The sequence below is a fragment of the Arabidopsis thaliana genome, chromosome 4, assembly GCF_000001735.4.
Source record: "Arabidopsis thaliana chromosome 4, partial sequence".
NCBI classification, from domain to species: domain Eukaryota; kingdom Viridiplantae; phylum Streptophyta; class Magnoliopsida; order Brassicales; family Brassicaceae; genus Arabidopsis; species Arabidopsis thaliana.
The window spans coordinates 13,809,555-13,830,814 of NC_003075.7; the positions used below are offsets into that span (position 1 = coordinate 13,809,555).

Genomic DNA, 21,260 nt, shown 5'->3' on the forward strand with positions numbered 1-21,260 from the left:
GTATGTCGTTTTCTTGACAAAGACGATTTGGTTTTGGTGAGTTATTATAGTAAATAAATATAATACTAATAAAAATGTATTTATTATAATCTATAGATTAGAGAGACAGCTAAACGCTAATGTGTAGTTTATGCGCGTACGACGCGGTTAATTTTGTTTTCTCTTTTTTTTTTAAAGTAAACAAAGATATTAAAATAAAATAAAACACGAGACCGTGTCACTAACTAACAGAGACGTAGCTACACATATATAAAGAGATCGAGAGGTCTTCATTTCTCACAAGCCACAACAACACCAATCACACTTCTCAAAAAAGATCAGAGATTTCTAGATCCTTCTTCTTCTCCTGCAAATTCATCTACCTGAATCTTCCAACTTTATAAATCGATCATGATCTCCGTCGTAATCATCGCTGAGTTACTAGTAGAGTACACGACGGCTCTCGCGAAACTAACCGCCGGGATTCTTCCATCGAGACGGCGAGGCGATAGTAACGTTGTACGGATTGGTGGTTTCTCTCTGCCTTGTCCTTCTCCGTCGAGTAGTAGTACTAGTCGATCATCTGCGATTCCAGATTTCTCTTCTCATCTCGTTGATTTCTGATCTTGTGGAAGACGAAACAGATTTTGTTTTCTTCTCTCTCTTTTTTTTAAATCTATTCGAAGATTGGATTGGACGGCTGAGATTTTTCCATGTGTGTCTCTTCTGTCTCCCTCTCTTCCTCTAGATTTTAAAATCGCTTATTAGATCTTTGTAAATCGGTATCTCAATATAATAATAGTGGTTATGAATTTTTGATGAACTACTCTCTCATCTTCTCCTTGCATTTCTCAATTTCTGATTTTACCTAACTGTGATGATGGCTCATTTGACGATTTTTGGTCTCGTTTTGGTGACGTCAGAAAAATGGATATAAGTCGCATTTGACTAATTAAGTGCACTAGTTTATCTTTTTTTCACTCTGAATGTTCAACATATAAGAATTCGTTTCCATGTTTTGGTCCTTATGGACGGTTGAAAACAGTTACGAGAATTCGAAATTAAATAAAATAAAAATAACAATCATAGGTAGCAAACTAAATGATAAGACCAGTTAATGATGAAAATTCAATAATTAAGTTAATTTGTTTTTTGATTAAAAGAAACAAAAAGCATCGTTTAAGAAAATAACAAGAAAACAAATCATACGTGATTTTACAAATTTATGTTCTTGTCCCGTCTCATTACCAAACGGGAAATTAAATCTTGGTCTAGATGGAAATGCGTTTCATAATAAAACAAGAATTTGAAATCGGTAATGAAACAAGATGGGACGAAAACTGAGATAGGATATGGAATGGAAATCTGGTCCACACATTTATCGGAAGGTGGACTTTAGCTTTCAGGAATTAAAGAAGTTGGATAGATTTTCCGTGAGTACACCAAATTTGTAGTATTAACAGAAGTTGAAATTACGGTGTGAACTCTAGTAGCTACAACTCCCAAGTCTTTAACTACATTTGATATATAATGTTTTGGAACATTCGTTCTCTACTACTGATCACCACGTTTACATCACTTTTCTTTACTTGGTCTAGGTAATTTAATTTAGTACTCAAAGGTATATATATGTTGTACTGTCTTCGTCTATAGAGACTACCACGTCCATTCTTATTTTGTTGGACGGTCCATTTTTAAGGATCAAGAAGATAACTAAAATTTTGACTTTTTAAATGAAAGCGGAGAAAACCAACACATTTTTATGCTTAATTAGGTCTTTTGCTAAACTTCACAAGAGAATCGAGTTATGAGACTACGTACGATGATGTGATAAAATCTCTCAGAATAAAGTTTTCATGACAATGACGTATCTCCTAACTTATAATATTAGTAAACAAAATCCATTTGATTATCAGAAGATTAGAGGACACAGCTAATGCTATGCTAATGTGAACTGCGCGTAAGACGCGCTTAATCATTTGTCAATGTGTAAAGCGAAAAATATTAAAAATATGAAACACGAGTCCGAGTAAAGTGACGATAGTAACGACGTAAGACGAGAAACTCTGGTCTACACCTTTATAAAGAGATAAGAAATCTCTCTCTCCCTCACAAGTTATACCAACAAAATTCCATCATCTTTTGTCTGAACTCAAGAGACATCTTCTAGATCATTATTCTCCGGCAAATCTTCCGAAAAAGTCGATCATGATTTCCATCGTAATCATTACTGAGCTACTAGTAGAGTACACGACGGCTCTGGCTAAACTTACCGCCGGGATTCTTCCGAGACGGCAAGGCGATGGAGACGTCGTTAGAATTGGTGGTTTCTCTTTATATTGTCCTCCTAGATCATCACCGATTCCGGATTTTTCTTCTCATCTCGTCGATTTCTGATATAAGACGATTGTGGATTGTTTTTTTCTTTCTTTTTTTCACTACTTTTTTGATCGAGTTTTGTTTCTTACACACTTTCTTTAAAATTAATTTGAAGAGTGACAGCTGAAGATTTTTTTCTCCCCTTTTGGAGATATTAAATAATTTAAAGATTTGTAAACCTTATCAAATTATATAATAGAAATTTATGATTTTGATATCTTTATTTCTCTGATTTTCTTAATTTCTGATGATTGATCATCTATTCCATCGATCTTGTCCACAACTAGTGATGATTCCGAAAACTTGCTATGAGGATGACGATCATCACAGTCGGGCTCCTATCAGTAATTTTGCATAATCGAAAAGAGAGAAAAACGGATCGTTAAGCAAAACATAGTAGTAAGAAAATACTTGAACAAACGTGAAGTTTTGTGCTATTCCACCGCAAACTTTTTGAAACCATAAACCTATACTCGCAGCATATGAGTGAATCAGTGAACTATACTCTTGTCTGATATATTGATGCATTATTTCAAAAAAGTCAAAAGATTCGTTGACTGATTTTATAAGTCACCATAAAGATAATATTTGCATTTATGTCATATTTCTAGGATCAATGCATTATCGAAAACAAATGAAAAGATCTGTGACTGATTTCTACGTTACCATTTGAATAATCTTTCGATTTATGTCATATCCCTATGATCAATGAGTTTTCATAAGAATATTATTTGTACATAAGAAAAAGTGAGTTTTTTTTTGTGAATTTAAGAAGAAGTGAGTTTACTTAAGAATATTTTTTGAACTAAATTTAGGAAAATAATATATTGTAACTGGTGAAAATATCTCTGTGTTAAAATGCTCTAAAATAAGTCAGAGCAGATACGGTGTTAGTATTCTACATGTTTTTTTTAATTGGAGTATGGTACGAAGCACTGACTTCGTAAGTAACAGCTCACTTTTGTCTTCTTGCCAACACTCTGACTATTATCCACAACGCGTGACACGTGGCTGTTAGTTCATAAAGCCACAAATTAAAGAAACCAAATACGTGTACGAGTAACTTCTGGACCACTGGAGCTTAAAGTTATGGTCTATATAAACCCTCGAGTGGTCTGGCTTCAGATTTTCAACCACCATTCAATTTTCTATAAAGAGATAACAAACTTCAGAAACTTCTAGGGCCATTTTTATTCCGGTGCATCCTAATCATGATATCTGTTGTAATCATCACTGAGTTACTTTTGGAGTACACGACGGCTCTTGCTAAACTCACCGCCGGGGTTCTTCCGAGACGGCAAGGCGACAGAAATGTTATACGTATTGGCGGTTTCTCTCTGCCTTGTCCTCCTAGATCCTCACCTGTTCCAGATTTTTCTTCTCATCTTGTCGATTTCTGAACTCTGCGCTACGCCTTAATCTCAATTTTGGTTTTTCACCGGAGATTATGACTGCCAAGACTTTTTTCCCGGCGTCTGATCTCTCCGTCTGTAGAATACCTTTTTTGTATTTTCTTAAATTTTTTGTTTTGTTCCTGAATTTTGAATGGCTCAGAGTTGTAAAAGATGTATCGAATTATAATAGAGACTATGATTTAACTCTTCATCTTCCTGCCCTGTGTTATTAGAAGCTGATAATTAATCATGTTTTAACATAAAGATAAACGCATTTGTCTGTTTAGGTTTGTTAACTGCCTCTTAACTCATTATTAGGCTACTGATTGTATTTCGATTCGTTGTGTTTGAGAGTAACAAATGAGTGTACTAACTTGTTTTTTAAAAAATTATCGTTTGGAGATTGCCATTAATTGTAAGTAGAATTAGTAAAATGAATAAAGCGGAATCGAACTATTAGAATTTTGTAATTAACTGAAGAGAATAAAGTTATATACAAAGATAGGAATGTGTGTGTATGTGTTTTTCTGGCCCCATGACCATAAATAAGTAAAGTAACCTCTTACAAGGGTATGCTTGGACTCGGAGAGAGCGCACTACCGTAGAGACTAGAGGCCCTTCTAGAAAAGAAAATAAAATTTAAACAAAAGAAACAATATATTGTGTAATATGTCAGGTTTAATTGTATTGTGTGGAGGAAACAAACAAAAAAAAAAATTGTATTGTGTGGAGGATTTTCACTTTTTAGAGTTGAAAAATATATTCATATTTGTTTTTTTAAATCTAGTATGAACAAATGAAATACTATATAGCTAATGTTAGGTGCGAAAATTTGATGAAAAAAACCTACACTTTTTTATTTAATCTTTTTTTACACTTATAATCATCAGTTGTAAGTTGTAACCATCCCAGTCCACACAAAAGAGTTAGGGGGAGAAAATTCATGCAAATCGAACCGGTATTAAAGTCAGGCTTTTCGTCTTACTATGTTTATATCTGTGGGCCATTACATCTTCTTCAGCCTTTAAGGCGATTTACTAGTATCTTAATTCAATTGCTCTTCAAACAGTTGATATGAGGTAGGGCATGACCAGCCAATTCGATTTTTCTAATAATTGAGCATTATTAGCTACAAGGGGGATGACCTGATTTATTACTTTTTTATTTAATTGATCAAATGTGTCAACGTTGTAGTTATATTGATATATACATGTAGAGAGTGAGAGAGATATTTGAGAAAATGGAAGTTTAGGTAGTCCAAAGCAAAGTGTATGGATTTTGTGAGACAAAAACACAAACATCAAACTACTCGGAGACGTGTCTCTATTTAGGACTTGAATAACTTATGGCTGTGGTGTATTTCCTCCTCCCTTTTTTGATCTTTTTTCTTCTTTCTAATTTTGCAATTATGGAACCAAGACAAATGAATTGATCATTTACATTTCCAAGCTATCTTCCTTCCTATCTTTATCTTCGAGAATGGGTATAGTTTGTTGCAATTAACCATAGTTATTTATATACTCATTTGTTTCATGTTGCAATTAGTCTATGTTATGTTCTTCAGACCCGATCATTTTAAACATTTGTAAGTGTATGCAATTCCATTTTTATACTATGAAAGCCGTGCACCCGATTTCTATCCATGTGGCTACTTTCTGAATTCTGATATATAAATGCAGTTTGGTTTCCTTCTTTTTTGTATGTTACACTTAAAAAGCAATTTAGGTTTTGCATGTATACATGTTTTTTTTGTTGCCTACAAAAGATGTGAAGTTGTGTGCACTTAAGGGAAAAAAATATGAAAAGGACAAATTGAACAAACAGCATTCGCTTAATAATCAACACTAATTTTCTGTGAAAACAACTTGCATCCACAAAAAGAATTAAAATCTAAAAAAGAAAAAAAAAACTGAAAATTTTGGGAAAACAGAAATATTAGGATATAAAATTAGTCACTACCCTAAACCTAAAGAATAGACTGAACAGAAATAAAATTTCATTTTCTCTACCCTGTCATTTTCCTATTAAATTAACGGTGCCTAGAAACAAAAAAGAAGAAGGAAAAATAGTAATTGACTAACTAACAATAATATTCAATACTAGTATTTACTATCAAGGATAACTGAGACACACATACAATATATAATTATATACTAATACATAGTATAAATCTTTTAAAATTAGCAATAGTATTTGTTTAGGTTTAAAGGTTAATTAATGAATTAATTTAGATGTCATGGATTAAGGTCCCGTTTAAGATATTCAGTATTTTAGTTTTAAGCCTTAATTGTAATTTAGAGTTAGAATTAAATTAAAAAAAAAAAAAAGAGTTAGAATCTAAGATTCAACAACGTGGTGAAGTATGAACAGTATGAGAAAGGCACCATTCACACGCGATTTGGCCGCCATTATGAGCTAAAACGCGTTATGATGTCAGCCGTTTATGTGTGGACTATGGACTCGCATATATCATTCGGCTACCATTTAATTACATTATAATTAAGTGTTGATTAATATTATCATTCATGACCATTTATTTCCAATAGCACACAACTATCGGGGTATTTTTGAATTGAATTATCGTCTCTCTTATCTCATCAGTTCACTACAACTTGTTACAGCTATTATTGCCACTGTATTAATTCGTTTGGACCAATTGTGACATCTCTAATTGTCTAGTAAAGAAACATGTCAACTTCCATCAGTATTTTATTGTTAGAGATTGATTTATACTAGTTGACTAGTTGTAATTGACTGATAATAGTTGGTATCGGATAGTATCTCGTTATAATTTTCTTAGCTTCCAGCATTTCGAATTTTAGAATATTGAAATTCAACCATTTATGATGATTCAATAATATTTTTCATATGTTTTTTGATCTTTAAATTGTAAGTTACAGTCAAGGGTTAGAAATCAGCATGTTAGTTTTTTTCTTTTTTGTTCTATTCTGTCATCTGTATATATAATAAATATTTATGGACAAACAGTATTTAAAACAAGATCCAGTGTTTGGTGTCCTAAAAAGAACAACATCCTTTTCAATTAGTTCATTTTTGACTTGTTGGAGATTCTAGAACCAAGAGACAGTTGAGATAATCGTGTAAAGGTCAAATTTAGCTCTTTACATATAGATAGTATTATTATTATTTTTTGCTAAAAAAAACATATAGTAATATATTTTAAATAACAAACACAAAAACAGTAGAGAATTAGAGATATTCGTACCGTCCAAGTCCACGCGGACAAAAATTGTGACACGAGGCCACACACACACACAAGAATCTCTAGTCCACACCCACATGACCGGCCACATCGCCTATAATCCCTATCCATCCTATAACTACTACTTACCTTCTTCAATATCCATTACCCAAAAAAAATCACCCATCCGAATATTCAGCGATCCCTGAATACTTTTTCCACAAGAACTTTTTGATACTCTACATTATTCCTCTGATTAGTTTTTCTAAACAATGTTTGCAATAGTGATATTTGCTGAGCTACTTGGCCAGTACACGGCTGCTCTCGCCAAAATTGTCTCCGGAATCCTTCCCCGGCGTCCCCATGATCGGAGTGTTATTTACATTGGTGGTTTCTCCTTACCTCGTCCTTCTTCTTCTCCGGTTCCGGACTTCTCTTCTTATCTCGTTGACTTTTAAGTTCTAGTTCGTTAGATTCTATCTCACTTTGTAAATCTTGGTTTGTCAAACTGTTTTTTTTTTTTCCACAACTTGTAATCTCCAATCTAGTGATGGTCAATAGTCTTTGACTAACAGTCATACGAAGAGTGAAATCTAAAATCATTTATATATGAAACTCAATAACCGATTTTACAAAAAAAAAAAGTTTCTTCAGTAAACGAAATATTCAGCTGAAGATGAGGGAAATAGAGCACAACATTACTCTTATTCATCAATCTCAACACCACATGAGAGAAGTCTTCACTTCTTGGTGGTTACACGAAGGCCAGCAGCAGGAAGGTCCCGGTACAACTTGCGTATAGGCTTCCATTTACTGTTCTCTAATGCCTCACAGTGCGGTGTAGCAAAACTAGCCGTCCAATATGCACAAGGCGCAACCACATCGCAGACATAACAGTAACACTACACAGTAAACATTAAAACAATCATAAGACTCTGTTGTTACATTACACCAAATCTCAAACCCAAACAACTAAAAAAAGGACCAAGTTTTTTCAACATCCAAATAGATTATTACCTGATTACAATGTGATGAGTGTTGACTTGATTCAAAGGGGAATTTCAAGCAGAGATGCCTTGGATGTGGAAAATCCCTACAAGCCACCTAAATATTCGAAAACAGAGACATAAACCCTAAATCACTAATTGTGCTAAAAAGATGTGAAAAGCCTCAAAATTTTCAGACAAAACAGAGGACCCAAGAATCCTAATAACCAAACCTGGCCTTTCTCATGGACAATCGCCACGTCGTCGTCACATTCAGATGCAGGGCTATCGGAGAGCTTTCGTGCATCAAATGAATCGTTGGGATCGAAATCGAGGATAAAGCAATCCTCTTTCTCTTCGAAAATCTTCATATCTTGTCGTGTTTTGAGACAAAATATACCTCTGAGAGGTGTTCCCTCTTCTTCTTCTTCCTCCTCCTTACTAAGTCTCTTTCTTCGCTTGCTTTTCGTTTTCTTCTTTGTCTCACATGGATCTGGTGTGATCCCCACTACAACTCTTCGCTTTCTCACCATTTTTTTCCTTCCTACGACTGTAAAGTTTCGATCTTTTTGTTGCTTTTATTGAAAGAGTTGTTCGAAATTCGCAAATGACCGTTGTTGTTCCTACACAAGCACCCCAAGCAGCGGTGGCAGAGGATTTGATCTCATTTTTGAATTAGAAATATTTGATTTTATTTTTGAATAAATCGTGATTAGAGAGGAGAGTGTTTTAGGGTTTACAATTAGTTAAGGCCTTTTCAAGACCTTTATATCAATATGGGTAATAATGCTAAATCCCAATTTATTGGCCCAAATAATGAGACATGACTCAGCCCAGTAAAGTATGCAAAATACATTTAGGTATTGAACATATCGGGGGGAGATATGTTTGTGAATGTCCCCAAAGCATATCTTATGAACGATTCCAAAATCATGTTTGGACATTCATTCACCCGAATAAGTTAATTTAGCAACACTTTTAAATCTAGACTATTACATCATTTGGAGTTTTCGTAGAAACTTCAAATTACGTGTCTTAATATTCCTGTCTCTTACTCTACGTCACATTCATGTCTATGGCGGGGCTTTGAATAGTTGTTCGACTAACTATGAGTTTTGGTTTTAAGGCTTTGTGTGAAGACGTATTTCTTCATTGGATTCAACATGTGTCAAGGACTGTTTCTATGTTCTTTTGACTATTACCTTCTAATTTAATTATAAAATAATGGAACCGAATTTTTGATTTAAGATTTTTCTCTGATTGGTTGTTACTCCTATCAGATCACGTTTACTTGGAAAACAAAACAGATTTTTCTCGATTGGTGTATTTTAAGAAAATACTCACAGATTATTTAGTGTCGTCTCCTCAGCAATTACATATCCAAATATTAGTGCCATTATTTCATTTCTTTTGTGGAAAAGACTTCTCTAAAATCTCTCTTTGTTGTTTTTACTTGCATCACACACTTTAAGCTATAAAGAGAAACATATGCTTATGTACAACAAACAGTACCTCCAAGAAACATTAAACAAGAGGATAATGTTGATCGAGTCCTACTGAATCTGGACATCGATGACTTTGCGTTCGACTTTGGTCTTAGGGATAGTGATAAAGAGGACTCCGTTCTTGAGCTCAGCTTTGATCTTGTCTTTCTCACAGTTGTCTGGGAGCTGAAGTCGTGTTCCATATGAGCTAACGCTTCTTCCAGACCAAGAATCATCACTGTCTTCCTTCTTCTGCTCTCCTTTGATCACAAGTACGTTATCTTCTACAGAGATTTTGACGTCTTCTTTAGAGAGACCAGGCATGTCGAAACGCATCTTGATCTCGTGTTCTTCCTCTTTGATGTCCCACGGTGCACGAATCTCTGACACTCCACTTCCTCCTCTGTTTCTTCCTGAGACAGGCATAGTGTCCTCGAACATCCTGTCCATAGTATCTAACATTTGTCGCATCGTCCTCATTGGTGACAAAGGATCCAACAATCCTGTGGTTAGATTAAAACAGAACATTGTTTCAGTTCAAAGCAGAGGAAGAGATTTTCGATTGACAAAAGCTGAGTTCATAAAAACAGAGCAATGTTTTAAGTAATAAGCAGAGGATGTAGTTTTTATTTATACAAGTGAAGTCCGTTTAGTTAGTTGAACGTACCGAAAGGAGAGACGTCCATGGTTAAGCGTTGTTGAGGTCTTTTTTCGACACTTGATCCTTGGTTCCCTTTTTGTTGTCCTTGCTGAACAACATCAATGGAGTTTTCTCTCTGGTCTTGAGCCCTGATCCGGCTAGGGATCTTCCGTGGGAACGAAACCGAGAACGGTGTAGCGGACTTCGATGAGACAGAAGGAGATGGAGCAAGAGGTGAACATAGAGCCGATGCAGCAAATGAGAGTGTAGAAGCCATTTGTTTCGAGTATGAGCCAAAAATATCGCTGAGTGAAGATTAGAAAATTCTAGTTCTGAGTTTGTTGAGTATCTACTACAATTGTAGAAGTGAGTGTATATATGTAGGTGAGGATGAGAAGGCTCTAAGTGACAAAAGGAGAGGTCTTGAAGGTTGAAGATTTGATACGAAGTTTCTCGACTCGTTTTGTTTTCTATCTATCTATTTTACTATTTGTTAACCTTTGTGCGTTTTCTCGTGTTTTCTCATCTTCTCCCGAACCATCTTCTTTTTTTCCTTCTTGCCAATCAGTGTTTATTTGTGATGAACTAATAAAAACAAAATAAACGAAAAAAAAAGACTAGATTTCTACAATTAGAAAAACCACGATTACGAAAAAACCATGATTAGATGATATATTGTTTAAAAAAAATAAAAAAATCGAAGAAAGCATATCATATTGAAAAAGAGAGAGAAAAAAAGCAACTCACCAAGTCACCATTATGTGTGCTAACTTGCAGAAACATATGAGAAATGGAATGCCCAAGTAAACTAAAAATATATATCTACGGGAGAAATTAGAAAATTTTGTCTAGTTTGATCATATCAGCTACACGTATGTCATATACAGTATCAAACAGGCTTATTAGCTTACGTATAAACTATCTATAGCATGTTGAATTGTTCAAGTCGTTTTTTTTTTTTTTTTCTTTATCACAGAATTGTTCAAGTCGTTTTATATAATAATTGTTGTACATAAATTATACAAATAGCATGACATGACTCTATATTAATTTTGATTGGTATAAAATTATACAAAATTTAAGCTCTAATCTATTAATCCGCAATCCGATCAAATGTTCAATGATCCAAAAGACTTTATGTTTTGTGTATAGATTTGGTTTTAGAAACATTGAATGATTTTTCTCTATATTTTCAAAAGGCTGCTAGAATAAGATCAGATGATGTAATAGACTAAAAAAGAAAAAACAAGACACACATTGAACTGATATAAGATGATGATGATGCAATAGTACCTACAAAATCTAGTGGACGCCGAACAGTACTTTAATTCGGTTTTAGAACATTCTGAATTGAAGGCCTATTAAAGGCCCTTCTTGACACAATCTAGTTACACGACTTACGACGGTGCAGCTAAGGCTATTTCGGTAATTTCAGCTTCTCCTTTCCTCGATCTCCAAGTATTCGAGAAACCCCCACCAAGGCAAAAGCTCTGTCGTCGTCCACAAGAACAACCAAATTTGTTTCCGTCTTCTGCTAACATATCCTCTTTTTCATCTGGGAACCCTAATTTCTTGACTAACTTAGGGTTTTATTTATCCATTTGAGATACTCTGTAATTGAAAGGTTGAATTTTTAGAAGAGACATGGGAGGTTCGTCGGAGACAAAGATCTTACAAGAACTCATACTTTACGCGGCGAGCGCTGCTTTCAGCTGCTTGGTTCTCTTTGCGGGTCTTCGTCATCTCGATCCTAATCGTGAGGCTTCTAAAAAAGCTCTCGAGCATAAGAAGGAAATCTCTAAACGTTTGGGTCGTCCTCTTGTTCAGACCAATCCATACGAGGTAATCTACTATGAATTAAGCATCTTAGAATCCTCACTGGTTGGTAGCTACCTGAGAATGCGATATGTGGTTTCGATAACCAATTTGTATTGGTCTCTCTGTTTAATATTGAAATTTGGATACTTTTGAGTTCCAATCGTCTTTTTGCGCAAACTCATGAAATGAGCTCGAGAAATTGCTCACTAGTTTCTAATTTTGTGAATAGGATGTAATTGCATGTGATGTGATAAATCCAGACCACATTGATGTGGAGTTTGGTTCTATTGGAGGGTTGGAGACCATCAAGCAGGCTTTGTATGAGCTTGTGATTTTACCACTGAAAAGACCTGAGCTTTTTGCTTACGGGAAGCTTCTTGGACCTCAAAAAGGTGTCTTGCTCTATGGACCTCCTGGTACTGGAAAGACTATGCTTGCTAAGGCTATTGCCAAAGAGTCAGGAGCTGTTTTCATTAATGTTAGGGTTTCAAACCTGATGAGCAAGTGGTTTGGAGATGCTCAGAAGCTTGGTAAGTGCATATTATTATTTTGTGTGTGATAAAGGAACACACTTTGAGTAGGCCTGTCTTCATGCTCGTCGTGTTTTCTTCCTGTGCTTTTATCAGCTTCACATTGTGCAACTTTGTTGGCAGTTTTTTGTTTTTTGTGTGTGGTTATTATATCAATTACACTTTTTTTGGTCTGTTGATGGTGTTTCTAATCTATGAGCTGCTCTGTTCTGTTTCGTTCTCTCAGTTTCTGCTGTGTTTAGCTTGGCCTACAAACTCCAACCTGCTATCATTTTTATTGATGAGGTTGAGAGCTTTCTTGGTCAGCGCCGTTCAACAGATCATGAAGCTATGGCCAACATGAAGACTGAGTTTATGGCTTTATGGGATGGATTCTCTACTGATCGTAAGTTGAATTCTTCACTGTTCGGCTTACTTTGCCATGCAGACTAGTGTAACCTGGAGTATGTGGGTTTCTTATGAATAGAAATGGTTGCTTTTGTAGCGCATGCAAGGGTTATGGTTCTTGCTGCAACTAACAGACCGTCAGAGCTTGATGAAGCAATATTAAGGCGTCTTCCTCAGGCCTTTGAGATTGGAATACCTGATCGCCGGGAGAGAGCTGAGATATTGAAAGTGACTCTGAAAGGAGAGAGGGTGGAACCTGATATTGACTTTGATCACATAGCTCGCTTATGCGAAGGCTATACCGGATCAGACATTTTTGAGCTATGCAAGAAAGCAGCTTACTTCCCTATCAGAGAAATCCTAGATGCAGAGAGAAAGGGGAAACCATGTTTGGTAAGTTTAAAAAGAAAACATGGTCCACTGAAATGTTCAGTGTTGCATCCACTAGTTTCAAGGTACTGATGTTATGAGTTTGTCACGTTTGCAGGACCCTAGGCCATTATCACAGTTAGATTTGGAGAAGGTTCTTGCAACGTCAAAGAAGACACAAGTTGCAGCAGGCGAGTACTCATTGAGCTCGCAGTCCTCGGCTTGGAGAGGCTCAAGGGAACCAGATGAGGTCCAGGCAGCGATAAGTGGGATCTCGAAGCTTCTAGTTTCTCAGATCATTAACCTACAGTCAGAATCTCAGGATTCATGGCAGCGGGATCCCGAAGAAGATTCCCGATGAAATTCCGGATCACTTTTATAAACGTTCTGGTGTTTTCATTGGAAGTTTAGAATTTGTCACACACTTCAGTTTATTCTGTAAAACTTTTCTTTTCTTTTTGGTAGGATCATTTGATAACTTATGACTGTACTAAAAAGTCTCTCAAGTTTCTACATTACTGAATCTCTCTTGTTCATAATATGGCCACTGTTCTCACTCATGGGTTACTTAAGTGTTAACTCTTTCTTCACTTTACTTAATCGTTAATGGAACCTTGATCAATGTGTGAAGTGATTATTCTGAATGTATAAGTTTCATACATCAATATAAAAATCTCAACTTTGAGATTGTTATTAGCGCACATTGTGCAATGGTCAATGGTGTCATCTGGGCTTTGCTTTGCTTTGTTTTTTTTTTGACTGGGCTTGTATAGCTGATTAGAGAGATTAAAGCTTTGTTTTTTTTTTGACTGGGCTTGTATAGCTGATTAGAGAGATTTAAAGTTCCTCCCTTTTCTATTTCCCAATTTCGTTTGTTACTTTTCTTGCCTTTTCCGTCGATCTTCTTCTCCAACACAACAACAATCAGATTTGCTTGATTCAATTACGCTCTTAACATCAGCTTGGAAGGTAACTACTGGTCTCGCAATTGTGTTGTAGTTCTGGGTCTCAGTTTTTCTCACTGGCTCGCTCGTACTCTTGATTTCTATCGAACCGAGTCCTGTTCTTATTCACTGAAGCATTACGTCTGATTCAGAAATTTATTAGCTTTGGATTTGGTTATTTGTTTCATGAATTGGGAACTAGGGTTTGCTTCTATTTTCGCATTTCTCCTAGCTGTTACAGCTCTAGCTTTTGACCGTATGCATTCAGTGTAATGAAATCGAAAAAGCTGCTGATTTTGTTCCTTTGTTGAATGGAACAGGTTATTTGTGATTGAGATCTAGTCTTCTTATAATGGTAAAGTGATCTTCTTACTATGGATTTGCCTTTCTTTGCTTTGTGCTTCCATTGTAAATGCTTATAGCTTTTTGAGTTCAATCTCACAGAATTATCTTCTTGGAGCCTTCAAGCCCGCCTGCAACATCTCCATCACTTTTTCTGATGGCAAAAATCGTAAACAGGTATCTCTCTTTTGTGCCAAATGCCAATGATTACAATCGCTGCTACCAAATTTATTGGCCTAGATCATTACTTGTGATCAAGTCACGTTTTGGATTTTCATTTCTTCTATTTAATCGCCATTGTTTCGATAGGTTCCCATGAAGAAAGAAAATGGTCAGACGGCTCTGGTGCCTCTGTTCCATAGTCAAGACACTATTTCCGGGAAGGTACTTGGTTTTTTGCTTTTGATGGATGTCAGCTGTTCCAGTTATGATCTTGTGATGGTTTAAAGTATTTTTTCCTTAATGTCTTTATTAGGTTTGCATTGAACCATATCAAGGGAAAAAGGTGGAGCATAATGGTGTAAAAGTTGAGCTTCTTGGTCAAATAGGTGTGCAATTGCCATGATCTGTAGATCTGCCACCAAAAGAGTCTTTAATGATTAGTTCTGCGGTTTCTAACTTATATCGATGTATGCTTATTCATTGCATCTGTGTGTTCTCGACAGAAATGTACTTTGACAGAGGAAACTTCTATGATTTCACTTCCTTGGGTAAGTAAAAACTTAGCTTTCATTTCCTTTTAAACAATGTCGAGGGAAAAGCTTTGGAGTTTTTCGTTATCAGGGGTGACTCTGATAATTGATTAACAATTCATTGTGACAAGGATTTACTTTCATGTTTAGTCCTGTTATATTGTTTGATTGAGCCAATTATAGTTATGATTCTTTTTTGCTCCTTACTACAGTTCGTGAACTGGATGTACCTGGAGAAATATACGAAAGGAAGACATACCCTTTTGAATTTCCTACTGTGGAGATGCCATACGAGACATACAATGGTGTGAATGTGCGGCTAAGGTATATCATATGTTTATTTTTTCTCGTAATGTTGGTACACTTGTAATCCCCTATACTGTTTTTAATACAATTTACTTTGTTCTTTACTTCCTCAGATATGTCCTCAAAGTAACCGTCACTCGTGGCTACGCTGGAAGCATCTTGGAATACCAGGAGCTTGTGGTATGTTTCTTACTTTTTACTGCTGTCCTTGTTACAAAATAGTTAATTGTGTTATGACTGTAAATTTTCCATATAGCATCACCAGAAATATTTTAATCGTGACATTGTTGATGTCATTTGAAATAGGTACGGAACTACGCTCCACTTCCTGATATTAATAACAGCATCAAGGTGAGTTCTAATAGTGATAGGATCTAAGTTTGAAACTATATAAGAAAAAGAGATAGGAACTAAAAGACCTAAAACTCAAGCAATTTATAGGCTCTTGCTAGATTCACTGATGAGTAATGATATTGAGTGCTCTTTCTCTTGAAGCTTGCATTCAAATGTTGAGTTCCTTTTTCCCTACTTACTTTAAGAGATGTCAATAGGCTTCCTTATTTACTACTCAGAGCGTTCTTAAGCTCATACAAGATTAAGGCTTAAATCAGTAGGATCATTTGAGGCACAATGTTGAATCTTACTTTTTGTACAGATGGAAGTTGGAATTGAGGATTGCCTGCACATCGAGTTTGAGTACAATAAAAGCAAGTAAGACAAAATCCGTTTCATGATTTAAGGATTTGACTGATTGATTGGGAAATAAGACAGATATACTCTATGCCTCTGGTTGCAGGTATCACCTAAAAGATGTCATCCTTGGGAAAATATATTTTCTTCTTGTGAGAATCAAGATGAAGAATATGGATCTTGAGATCAGACGGCGGGAATCAACAGGTGCAGGTGCTAATACTCATGTCGAGACAGAAACTCTTGCAAAATTTGAGTTGATGGATGGAACTCCAGTTAGAGGTATATTTGGAATCTGATGTTTTAGTGATTTCTTTAAGATATTAGATAACTGAGTGAAGATTTGCATTACAGGTGAATCGATACCTGTAAGACTGTTTCTGGCCCCATATGATCTTACACCAACGCATCGCAACATCAACAACAAATTCAGCGTCAAGTATTATCTGAATCTTGTACTGGTAGATGAAGAGGATCGCCGATACTTCAAGCAGCAAGAAATCACGTTGTATAGGTTGAAGGAAGACGCATCATCTTGATGATAATAACTACTGTAAGGATTCTCATTATCCTTTTGAGACTTTTTTTGTAAAAAGCTTTAGACTTTGTGTACTCAGATTGTTATTTGGGTCGGTACTTAGAATGAAGTTTTAACAGTACTTGTTTAGTTTGTTCATCAATCAAGTTCCTTTTCTCTGGATTCCGGTCGAGTTTGCTGGATTTCATGGTAAAGTCTGAAGTTTTACAAACCTCAAAACACTCTCTGAAAAGCCAAATCTCTAAATGCAACTAACTGAAATGGACAGATATACAAAACTGGACAACTCTAGAGTAAAGAAGTTGGTTAGTCTTCTTCAATTGTTTCAACAGGAAGACCTTCCTTGCCCCATGTGTAGATTCCACCTTCTAGGTGAAATACGTTCTTATAGCCGTTAAGGACCAGAAGATAAGCAGCTATGAGAGACCTGCAAGAACCCTAATTATATGAGCACCGAAACAAATGCTTTCTTCGCACAAAGTTGTAGACTTTTGGCATTACCTCGATTGTTGGCCTTCGGGAAGATTTTGTGTCGGCTTCATTGTACCCGCGGATGAACAAGCTACTATGATCTTTGCCTCTTTGTCAAGTTTAGCTTCTACACCTGCAACATTTCCGAAACAAAACATTCAGCCGCTGGATTCAACGGCATTGTGTAAAAACAGTCCAAAGCTTATTATCTCATTTCAGTGCATACTTTGAATAAACTCAGGGTTCTCTTCTGTGCCAGAGAAGATACCAAAGAAAGCAAAGCCAAGACGGCGAGCTATGTCCCATGCCGTCCATTCCCTTATGAGTCTGTACATCTCCACATTGATAGCTCCCGGAGGATGACCCTTCAAAAACAAAACAACAAGACAAATGTCACTCACATGAATTTGCCATTAAAATTACAAGCGATCATGACACGACGAGAGAGAGAGCATAGTATCACTCACCGCCTTGTACTCTGCCTCTGGTCTTACATCAAGAATCACAAAGTTGTTTTCTTTTTGTAACCGTTGAGCTTCCTTCACGTCCACACTTCTCACCTACAACAACAACTAAAAGCTAAGCTCTATGTTCACATTTTGATCGAAAGTTTTAGTAAATTAGAGCCAATCATTGATTACCCTTTTCTCCAATAGAAGCTCTCTCTTCTGTCTCCAATCGACTTCAGCTAAACCCTCCAAGAGACACAAACAGAAGAACGAGAGGTTAATCTAACCGAACTTTACCATTCACAAGATCGATACACAAGATCGCTCTCGCTCTACAAGTTGTATACCTGCAGGTTTGGCAGGTTTGGTTGAAGTGCATTGAATCTTAAGCGTTTTGTGACCGGAAACCATTGCTGCCGATCGAACTCCGGCAGAGAAAAGAGTGTTTCCGGAGGATTTCAGACGCAAAGCCTGCGATGAAGATGGGTAAGGCGTGGCTATTGAAGTAAGTGAAGCCATCTCTTGATCGAAGCTGCTTCTGTTAAGTTTCTGTTTTTTCAGATATTTTCTTGAAAATGAGAGAATTTAATTGCACGATAATGGAAGAAAGACGATGAAACTGCGACTTCTTTTCTTCTTGTTAGGAAAAAATCTGAACATGTGGTGCTTATTTTATTTTCCCGATTTTCTATCTTTTGTATTCAAACGATCAAAAGTTGACACAACATAATCTTCTCTTATCTTCTTTTCGACCAAAACATAAAATAAAATATTTCTCTTATCTTCTTTAGTTTTCTCATTGCGCCATTCTTGAGTTTTTGATTGGATCGCTTAGATTTGGTTAACCTGGTTTTTACGTTTTCGGTTATACCGGTTTACCTCTTTTTGATTAATTTTCTTTCACAATTACAAAACCAATGGTCCCATACTCCCATTTGCTAGTTTACCAATTTTTAAAACGGTAAGATTTAGTCGTACAAAAGCTGTTATTTTCAGTTTTTTTTACCGCCTTATCTTATTGTACTTTTTTTTTTCATCAATCTTATTGTACTTCTTACTAATGGTTATCTCTCTATCTTTCATCTAAAAATATCTTACCCTTTAGTGAGCTCTTAAATTATGTTGTTCAATTTTCTTAACAACTTTAATTATGTTTTAGGTATTACCGATCACATCATTGTTCAATAGTAAATGTTATGTTGTTCCCTTTCGATCCAGAACTTGGTCGTGTACATTACTAAGATACATTTGTTTTTAACTATAACCAGATTTGCTTATCCAGATCGGAAAATATAAGTCAACTACTTGTGTTCTTGCTACCAAAAAAAAAGAAAAAAAAAAGAGCTACTTGTGTTCCTTCTTTTAATGGAACTTATAAGCACAATCAATCTCTTAACAATCGTTCTTCTACTCTTCGTTGTTTCCAAGATATGGAAAGCTTGTTGGATCCTCCTTTTGCGTCCATTGATGCTATCAAAAAGATTCAAGAAACAAGGAATCTCAGGACCAAAGTACAAAATCTTGTACGGAAACCTCAGCGAGATAAAGAAGATGAAGAAAGAAGCTGACCTTTGTGTTCTGGATCCCAATTCCAATGATATTTTCCCTCGTGTGTTTCCTCAGTATCACCAATGGATGTCTCAATACGGTACCGTTTTCTATCCATCTTGTTTTTTTTTTCTTCTTTTCATAGATGAGGATTACTTAACACACACATAAGTTGTCTATGATATATTAGGAGATACATTTCTATTCTGGACTGGAACAAAACCAACTATATACATCTCAAATCATGAGCTAGCGAAACAGGTCTTGTCGAGCAAGTTCGGTTTCACTATTATACCGGTGAAACGACCTGAGGTCTTCATACTTTTCGGTAAAGGACTTTCCTTTATCCAAGGTGATGATTGGATTCGCCATAGACGAATCTTGAACCCTGCTTTCTCCATGGATCGGCTCAAGGTCTTTTACTCTTAACTATATACTTCTCAGCTTGATTTGAAAAGAACTAATATATTGCTTGCTTAAAAATTGTCAGGCCATGACACAACCGATGGGAGATTGCACCTTACGGATATTTGAGGAGTGGAGAAAACAGAGAAGAAATGGTGAAGTGTTGATCAAGATTGAGATAAGCAAAGAGTTCCATAAACTGACCGCTGACATTATAGCAACTACTGCGTTTGGAAGTAGTTATGCCGAAGGAATCGAATTGTGTAGGTCACAAACAGAGCTTGAGAAGTATTATATTAGTTCTCTCACTAACGTTTTCATCCCCGGAACTCAGTAAGTATAATAGTCACTTAGTCAGTACTCTTCTGCTACTCTCAGTTAATTCGTTTGGCTAAAATATTCTTGAGATTTGAAGATCGTTGTTTCTTGTGTTTCAAGATACCTTCCTACGCCTACCAACCTTAAACTATGGGAGCTCCATAAGAAAGTGAAGAACTCGATCAAAAGAATCATAGATTCAAGGCTAAAATCAAAATGTAAGACCTATGGCTATGGGGACGATCTTCTAGGGGTCATGTTGACTGCTGCGAAATCTAACGAGTATGAGAGAAAGATGAGAATGGATGAGATCATAGAGGAATGCAAGAATTTCTACTATGCAGGGCAAGGAACTACTTCGATTCTATTGACATGGACTACGATGTTACTAAGCTTGCACCAAGGTTGGCAAGAGAAACTCAGAGAAGAGGTTTTTAATGAATGTGGTAAAGATAAAATCCCAGATACAGACACCTTCTCTAAACTCAAATTGGTAATGTTCATTTTCATTGTGTTACTTGCGGGTGAAGAAAAGGGTTTTCTTACACCTATTAATCTTGCAGATGAACATGGTGTTGATGGAGTCGCTTCGTCTGTACGGACCCGTGATTAAAATTTCCCGAGAGGCAACACAAGATATGAAGGTAGGACACTTGGAGATCCCAAAGGGCACAAGCATTATCATACCGTTACTGAAGATGCACAGAGACAAGGCCATATGGGGCGAAGACGCCGAACAATTCAATCCCTTGAGATTCGAAAACGGCATTTCTCAAGCCACCATTCACCCAAACGCTCTCCTCCCGTTCTCAATCGGACCAAGAGCTTGCATTGCCAAAAACTTTGCCATGGTCGAAGCCAAGACCGTTCTCACTATGATCCTTCAACAGTTCCAGCTTAGCCTCTCCCCCGAGTATAAGCACACGCCAGTTGATCACTTCGATCTCTTCCCGCAATACGGCCTACCCGTAATGCTTCACCCTCTCGGATAGTAGTTCTGAATGGTGAGGAAGAGAAAACCAAGAATCTCAACGGATATTTGGTCACGTTATGTTCTATATTTGGCCTTGGTCACAAATAAAGTTCAGATGATATAATTCAATAGTGGATAAGTCAAATTCAAAGTGAAGTAAGGAATAAAAATCTGAACATGTGGTGGTTGTTTTAGTTTCTTGATTTTCATAGTCGATTCTATCTAAATTTGATTATGCTTTTGAACAAAGTATTTCTCCCTAATTTAATAGTGGGAGGTCGACCATATTCCGAAGTATACAACAGAACCTAGTGGATTAAAAACCAAATCACTCGTTGAAAATTTCGACTCTTTGGGTTGTTCCCACTTCCACTACAATTAAATCAAATACTAGGCGTACAACTAAATCAACGGCA

At 36.2% G+C, this 21,260-nt stretch overlaps 9 protein-coding genes across 11 annotated transcripts; 6 read left to right on the plus strand and 3 right to left on the minus strand.

Moving 5' to 3' along the window:
- The first annotated feature begins 224 nt into the window (after positions 1-224).
- AT4G27652 (uncharacterized protein) lies at positions 225-908 on the plus strand. Its single transcript, NM_118902.3, has one exon. It carries the CDS (start codon positions 391-393, stop codon positions 601-603), a length of 213 nt encoding a protein of 70 aa, NP_567782.1. The 5' UTR covers positions 225-390; the 3' UTR covers positions 604-908.
- A 1,149-nt stretch (positions 909-2,057) lies between these two features.
- Positions 2,058-2,572, plus strand: AT4G27654 (uncharacterized protein). Its single transcript, NM_118903.2, has one exon. The coding sequence runs from the start codon at positions 2,282-2,284 to the stop codon at positions 2,483-2,485; it is 204 nt and encodes a 67-aa protein (NP_567783.1). The 5' UTR covers positions 2,058-2,281; the 3' UTR covers positions 2,486-2,572.
- Positions 2,573-3,434: 862 nt separating this feature from the next.
- On the plus strand, positions 3,435-4,147 carry AT4G27657 (uncharacterized protein). The gene has a single exon (NM_118904.2). It carries the CDS (start codon positions 3,570-3,572, stop codon positions 3,756-3,758), a length of 189 nt encoding a protein of 62 aa, NP_567784.1. The 5' UTR covers positions 3,435-3,569; the 3' UTR covers positions 3,759-4,147.
- A 3,393-nt stretch (positions 4,148-7,540) lies between these two features.
- AT4G27660 (uncharacterized protein) lies at positions 7,541-8,630 on the minus strand. The gene is made up of 3 exons (NM_118905.4): positions 8,174-8,630; positions 7,972-8,058; positions 7,541-7,856 (listed from the first exon to the last, which is right to left on the minus strand). The coding sequence occupies exons 1-3, from the start codon at positions 8,471-8,473 to the stop codon at positions 7,695-7,697; spliced, it is 549 nt and encodes a 182-aa protein (NP_194496.2). The 5' UTR covers positions 8,474-8,630; the 3' UTR covers positions 7,541-7,694.
- A 640-nt stretch (positions 8,631-9,270) lies between these two features.
- On the minus strand, positions 9,271-10,417 carry HSP21 (heat shock protein 21). Its single transcript, NM_118906.3, has 2 exons — positions 10,092-10,417; positions 9,271-9,927 (listed from the first exon to the last, which is right to left on the minus strand). The coding sequence occupies exons 1-2, from the start codon at positions 10,339-10,341 to the stop codon at positions 9,494-9,496; spliced, it is 684 nt and encodes a 227-aa protein (NP_194497.1). The 5' UTR covers positions 10,342-10,417; the 3' UTR covers positions 9,271-9,493.
- Positions 10,418-11,464: 1,047 nt separating this feature from the next.
- AT4G27680 (P-loop containing nucleoside triphosphate hydrolases superfamily protein) lies at positions 11,465-13,854 on the plus strand. Its single transcript, NM_118907.4, has 5 exons — positions 11,465-11,906; positions 12,112-12,412; positions 12,639-12,797; positions 12,897-13,192; positions 13,287-13,854. The coding sequence occupies exons 1-5, from the start codon at positions 11,709-11,711 to the stop codon at positions 13,527-13,529; spliced, it is 1,197 nt and encodes a 398-aa protein (NP_194498.1). The 5' UTR covers positions 11,465-11,708; the 3' UTR covers positions 13,530-13,854.
- Positions 13,855-13,955: 101 nt separating this feature from the next.
- VPS26B (vacuolar protein sorting 26B) lies at positions 13,956-16,841 on the plus strand. Of its 2 annotated transcripts, NM_118908.5 has the most exons (12): positions 13,956-14,137; positions 14,433-14,467; positions 14,557-14,631; positions 14,764-14,838; positions 14,930-15,002; positions 15,120-15,164; positions 15,359-15,470; positions 15,566-15,632; positions 15,759-15,803; positions 16,108-16,163; positions 16,249-16,424; positions 16,497-16,841. In NM_118908.5, exons 2-12 carry the CDS (start codon positions 14,465-14,467, stop codon positions 16,679-16,681), a joined length of 912 nt encoding a protein of 303 aa, NP_194499.2. In that variant the 5' UTR covers positions 13,956-14,137; positions 14,433-14,464; the 3' UTR covers positions 16,682-16,841. The 2 variants fall into 2 exon arrangements, with proteins under 2 accessions (NP_194499.2, NP_001031732.1); NM_001036655.1 differs by lacking the exons at positions 14,433-14,467; positions 14,557-14,631 and having other exon boundaries at positions 14,034-14,137.
- AT4G27700 (Rhodanese/Cell cycle control phosphatase superfamily protein) lies at positions 16,820-18,374 on the minus strand. Its single transcript, NM_118909.3, has 6 exons — positions 17,948-18,374; positions 17,793-17,839; positions 17,619-17,711; positions 17,378-17,516; positions 17,182-17,284; positions 16,820-17,107 (listed from the first exon to the last, which is right to left on the minus strand). Exons 1-6 carry the CDS (start codon positions 18,117-18,119, stop codon positions 16,987-16,989), a joined length of 675 nt encoding a protein of 224 aa, NP_567785.1. The 5' UTR covers positions 18,120-18,374; the 3' UTR covers positions 16,820-16,986.
- Positions 18,375-18,634: 260 nt separating this feature from the next.
- On the plus strand, positions 18,635-21,128 carry CYP709B3 (cytochrome P450, family 709, subfamily B, polypeptide 3). 2 transcript variants are annotated; one of them, NM_118910.4, is made up of 5 exons: positions 18,635-19,248; positions 19,339-19,562; positions 19,639-19,886; positions 19,992-20,364; positions 20,435-21,042. In NM_118910.4, the coding sequence occupies exons 1-5, from the start codon at positions 18,966-18,968 to the stop codon at positions 20,861-20,863; spliced, it is 1,557 nt and encodes a 518-aa protein (NP_194501.1). In that variant the 5' UTR covers positions 18,635-18,965; the 3' UTR covers positions 20,864-21,042. The 2 variants fall into 2 exon arrangements, with proteins under 2 accessions (NP_194501.1, NP_001329660.1); NM_001341878.1 differs by having other exon boundaries at positions 18,868-19,248; positions 19,992-20,317; positions 20,435-21,128.
- The last annotated feature ends 132 nt before the right edge of the window (positions 21,129-21,260 follow it).